This window comes from Gossypium hirsutum, chromosome D08 (assembly GCF_007990345.1).
Source record: "Gossypium hirsutum isolate 1008001.06 chromosome D08, Gossypium_hirsutum_v2.1, whole genome shotgun sequence".
NCBI classification, from domain to species: Eukaryota; Viridiplantae; Streptophyta; class Magnoliopsida; order Malvales; family Malvaceae; genus Gossypium; species Gossypium hirsutum.
In genome coordinates this window covers 56,340,194-56,345,305 of record NC_053444.1, presented here as the reverse complement: position 1 = coordinate 56,345,305, position 5,112 = coordinate 56,340,194, and the positions used below count along the sequence as shown (strand labels likewise).

The 5,112-nt window shown below is 32.4% G+C and overlaps 1 protein-coding gene across 1 annotated transcript; it reads right to left on the bottom strand.

Annotated features, from left to right (window-relative positions):
- Positions 1-1,944: 1,944 nt before the first annotated feature.
- Positions 1,945-3,307, bottom strand: LOC107933535 (uncharacterized). Its single transcript, XM_016865772.2, has one exon. It carries the CDS (start codon positions 2,821-2,823, stop codon positions 2,203-2,205), a length of 621 nt encoding a protein of 206 aa, XP_016721261.1. The 5' UTR covers positions 2,824-3,307; the 3' UTR covers positions 1,945-2,202.
- Positions 3,308-5,112: the final 1,805 nt, after the last annotated feature.

The following is a 5,112-nucleotide window of genomic DNA, read 5'->3' as shown; positions in this document are numbered from 1 at the left end:
TTCTGGCTGAAATTAAAAATGGTTTTCAGATTCTGAATATCTAATTAATTCCATGTGGAAGATTTTTAAAAATGAAAGTTAACAAAGGAAAACAAGATGAACATGAGGTGTGGTTCACCCTCTCAAATATTAAATAAATAAAATTACAAAGAAATACATGAGTCAAGCATGACTTATAATAATGTCTTCTACATTAATCAAACATTATAAGTTTGAACAGGGAATTGAAAACTTTTGACTTAAAATATATTATATGCTTTGTCTTTAATTCATATCAAACACCTTTTCGATTAAAGTCTCAAAAACATTTTTATTAACAAAAGTGTTAAAACAAATATGAGCAGGAACCTCAAAGGATGACTTGCTTTGAGGGCCTTAAATTATTGTGATATCAATTTCTTAATTTTAATTAATTATATAATTAAAGTGATATCACGTCCTTTTCTCCATTCTATAGCATACCCCAAGATATACAATTGATAAACTAATTTATGTTCTAAAAATATTCACTTACAATTACAACTAAGGAAAGAAAAAAAATTTTGGGTATCTCAAAATATTTTTTTTTCTTATCAATTTAAAACAGTGTTGTGGTTCAGGTTCATTATTTTAAAGATTTCGAAATTTCTAATTTTGATTAAAATGTAACCTGAATTGGTTTTTTTTTTTGTTGAACGAGTTTCAGGGTGAGTAAATTTTGATTTGATTCGAAAAAATTGAATAAATTCCGAATTTCGAGTTAATCAAATCAAATTATTCAATTTTTTAAGTCAACTCGAATAAGTAATTCGAATTCAAGTCAAGTTGAATTTTACAATTCAAATAACTCGAATAATAGGTTGATGTAAATTCCCCTTTGGTTCCTGTCAGTTTTGGAAATGAGCAAATTGGTCTCTCTCTCAACAAAAATTTCAAAATAATTTTTAAAATTCAAACTATTTATAAAAAATTATAAGTTTTTTTAAAAAAATCTAAAGAATATATAAAGGAGGTTAAAATTTTAAAAATTTTCTAAAATAATAATTTGGGGACCTAAATATGTTAATTAACAATTCAAGTTTACCATACTAAAGTATTTTTTTTCTTATTTTGCTTTGAAAATTTTTTCAAATATATATTGTTTCAAATTTATGTGGTCTCTAACATAAATTTAGTTATATTGTAACAAGATTTTAAATTGACATGTTTTATTTTTTAATTTAACTAAAACAATTTCACTTGATTTGACTCGACTTGAATTTTATTTTACTTAACTTGATTCAAAAAAGTTAAAATTGAGTTAAAAGATAATAAAATAAGACTCATCTACTTAAAATCTTTTTACTCGATTCGATTGAACGCTCACCCCTAGAATTAATTATATTATCAAATAAAATTTTTAAATACCATAAATAAAAGTCATAGAATTGGTAATGAGATATTGCTTAATGAAAAAGTCAAGGTTTTAAAAAATTGATTTTACAAATATTATTGGTATCATCCCCTATCTAAGCCCCAGCTTCATGATGACTAAAGTTAGTATCATTCTCTTTGATTAAAGGTACTTCTTTGGGTACACTCCAATCTTTGAATTTTCATTTTTTTTTTGGGTGATATCTGACAGTACAAGTTGTGATTATTTTCTCATGATTTTAACTTCAACCACATTTTATTATGTTATGTGGGTCCAAATAAGTTACTCCTTTTCCCAAAACCAAAATGTGCATGTAAAATGTAATGACTTTTTGGAGTCAACTAAAAATTAGCATTTGTAAAAAAGATTAATTTCTTTTATATAGTTTGTACTTTGAATATTTTTGAAAAGAAAAATTCTAGCTTTCTTTTATTGCAATGAATAACGGAAAAGTAGTAAAATTAATACTCACATTGAAATGCAAAATCCATTATTAAGATGGTTTTACAGCTTTTGGTGGATGAGGTGGCACATGAATTTAAGAGAATTAATTTGCACACAATTTTTAAAATAAAGTGGGCATTGAAATTAAATCAATTGCAATAATACATTAACCACACAGAGAGGGGAAATTCCTTCATCTGCCAATTCAGTCATTCATACTCGATCGGCTTGACAAAACCATAATTGTAAAAAGTTTTAAAATATAAAATTCATACTCTTTCGGTTCGTTTCTATTGTTAATTTTCCACATTTACTTATTTATTTACTATAGAAAATAACAATGAATAAAGGAGGCTAAAAAGAAATCAACCTCTATACAAAGGAGAGCGTTCTTGGAAAACCAATTTCGAAACCCTAGTTTGCCTGAGAACTTTCATCGGACTAGGAAAATACCAGCTCTTCCCTTTCGTCACAGCCACAGACCTTGACTTCCTCATCATCCTCCTCCTCCGTTCTTCGTCCGCCGCTGCTCTTCTCTCTTTCTCCCCTTGGCTCTGATCATCTTCACTCTCGTACCGCTTGCTCTTATTACTAGCTCTAAATATCGACCAAAAGGACGGCGTCTTGCTCTTCCTACCCGCCAAACCATTCCTTTCGCTTGAATCCTCAGGTTTGGATCGGAGGAATGGAATCGCCAGGGATCTGGATCGTCGAAACGCAGGTTCGCTTTCGATAAGATTAGAAACTCGACCAACAGAACCGACACCTGTGTTGCCACCGGCCGCCGCAGTTGAGAAGCGAGAGAAGGAGGAAGAGGAGGAAGAAGAAGAGGTTGTGATACATGAGCAAGGACGCGCGTGGGCGCAATCGGGGCAAAGAGAAGCAAGTTTGTCTCGGAGACAAACCGGACAGATACCAGTACGGCGACGCTTAGAAGGATGACTCGGGCATTTCCAGACCTCTTCTTCGTCGACGTAAAACGCCATTTTTTTTTTCTTGAGTTAAGGTATCAACCTTTTTATATCTCCACTTTTTCTTGAGAAAACTTTTGCACTTTTCCTGCACTTGCCGTTGGTTCTCACTTAACCTTTTTTTTTTTTTTCTCTCTCTTGCGGTTTCGTTCTTTCTCTGTGGTATTCGGTGAGGGTGAGGTTTTTAAAAGGGGAAGGTTTGATTAAGGCGGAATATATTAACCATGGTTACGTCGATAACATATTAGGATTCTTAACCGTGGTTAGATTTCTCTGGTTTTTTAGCTTTTGTTCTGTTGTTTGACAGTTGGGCGCCGTCGTTTGGTATGCTTTGGTAGACTGAACTAAACGCTGCGTTTCAATGCCAACTTCTGAAGATTACCCATCTATTTATTCGTTATTAACGAAAATGCCATTCCTTTTAGGAAAATTTGTGATCTGTTCACACGTACTTAGCATAGGCCAAAATTGAATAAATTAAAGAGGAGACACATTTCACACCTGGAGTGGTACCGGTTCAAAGCAAATCCCATGACTTAAAAGTTAATTAATGAAAAACAGGAAATATTAATATGAGTTGGTTGTGATTAAGGTGCAATGGTAGAAAAAAACAACATAATCTTCAGCATTAAATATGCGACAATGTCCATGGGCTACGGGCGTCTGTAACAGTAGCGAATTATGGAAGCTTCTAACGGTTTATATCCGCAATCAGTGATGAGGTTGACCAACCTAAACAGTTCCTGATATCAAGGGATGGAGAAAATTGCAAATCTCCTCTTCTGTAGTTTGGAAAGAAAAAACATTGAAGGATTTGAATATTTTTAATTTTTGTAGGGTTGGTTTCCACTTTAATTTCAACCGATTCATAATTTTCTTCTTTTCCCTCTAAATAATTAGTTTTTATTTTCTTAAACATGGCCATCCAAATAATTCCAATAAATAGTCCAACATTTTCTTGCCAATAATACCCCTCAAAAGAGAAATGAAAGTTATTAAATGAGAGGGAGAAAGAAAACCATTACTTTTTAGGTTTTGAGCTCCGAAAACCCGACCCTATTCTATCTTCTAGCCTTCCCCAATTTTCTCTTTATTGTCACAAAATTATTTCTCTACTACTAGTAGATTGCATCACTTTTCAATTTCGTTTACTTTTTTTTATGTGTGTAAATCTCAACAAATGATTACGATCCTCGAGTTTATCATCCCTACTCTAAAACACATAGATCATTTATCCAGTGACTCAAGCCCAAATGGGACAACATTTAAGTGCAACTTTTGTCTGGTATAATGTTAGTTGTGAATTTATATTCAAACTTCATTAACCTAAAATCAATATTAATATATCTATACTATCTATATTATTACTAAATTATAAAAATATGTATGTAATAATTTATATAAAATTAAATATTACTTCAGTTGATACGGTAAGGGTTAAATATAAAATTGCTATCCGGATTAATATTTATTATTTTTTGTCCCAGATTGATACTTAAACTTTTTTTCCATCCACTATATTAGTACCCCAGCCTAACGTTGTTGCTAACGTGGCAATGTTGGCTATTCGCGAGCCACCACTTGGACTGATATTTGCAGCTTTTTCCTTTTTTTTTCATTTTTCCTCTTTTTCATTTTTTTTCTTTTTCCTACCCTAGCTGCCCTACTTCTACACCATTGCTAAGCCACTGCTCGACCTCCTCCGGTGAGCTCTCTGACCAACAACGACACCAAAGCTCTCCTATGAGCTTTCCCAAGTCTAACTCTCGTTTTCATGTTTTGGTTAATAGATTAGTAGCTTTAAGCAATTTTAGTGGTGGGGAATTAGTAAATCCCAAAATTATAGAATATTTGCTTTGGGGATTTAGTTGGAAATTCATTTCGTTCCAACCACTGGTGTTATCAGTTTTAAAGGTCGTTTCTTTCACTTTTTTTCTTCTTCTTTGCTTTTTTTTGTGTGTTCTGATTTTTACTTTTTTGCTTGATATGTCCTTGTCATTTTGGCTAGTGAAGTGGATTCACTATTTTTTTTAATATTGGTTGTTGTTTGATTCTTACTGGGTTTGATGGATTTGGTATTTGGGTGTTTGATTTTTGGTAATGGGGGCATTTGAATCATTGGGTTGGTGTGGTGAGAATGATTAAATGAAGTAAATGGTGGTGGTGGTTTTAGGGTGATGGTTGAGTAATAATGGTGTAGTGATGATCATGGGCAATTGTAACACCCCTAACCCTTATCCGTCATCAGAACAAGGTTACGGAGCATTCTCAAACTTTACGAATTAAATACGGACATTTCATAAC

Bases quoted from the DNA above. Each gene is read 5' to 3' on its own strand.
- LOC107933535 (XM_016865772.2), bottom strand. From the start codon at position 2,823: ATGGCGTTTTACGTCGACGAAGAAGAGGTCTGGAAATGCCCGAGTCAT.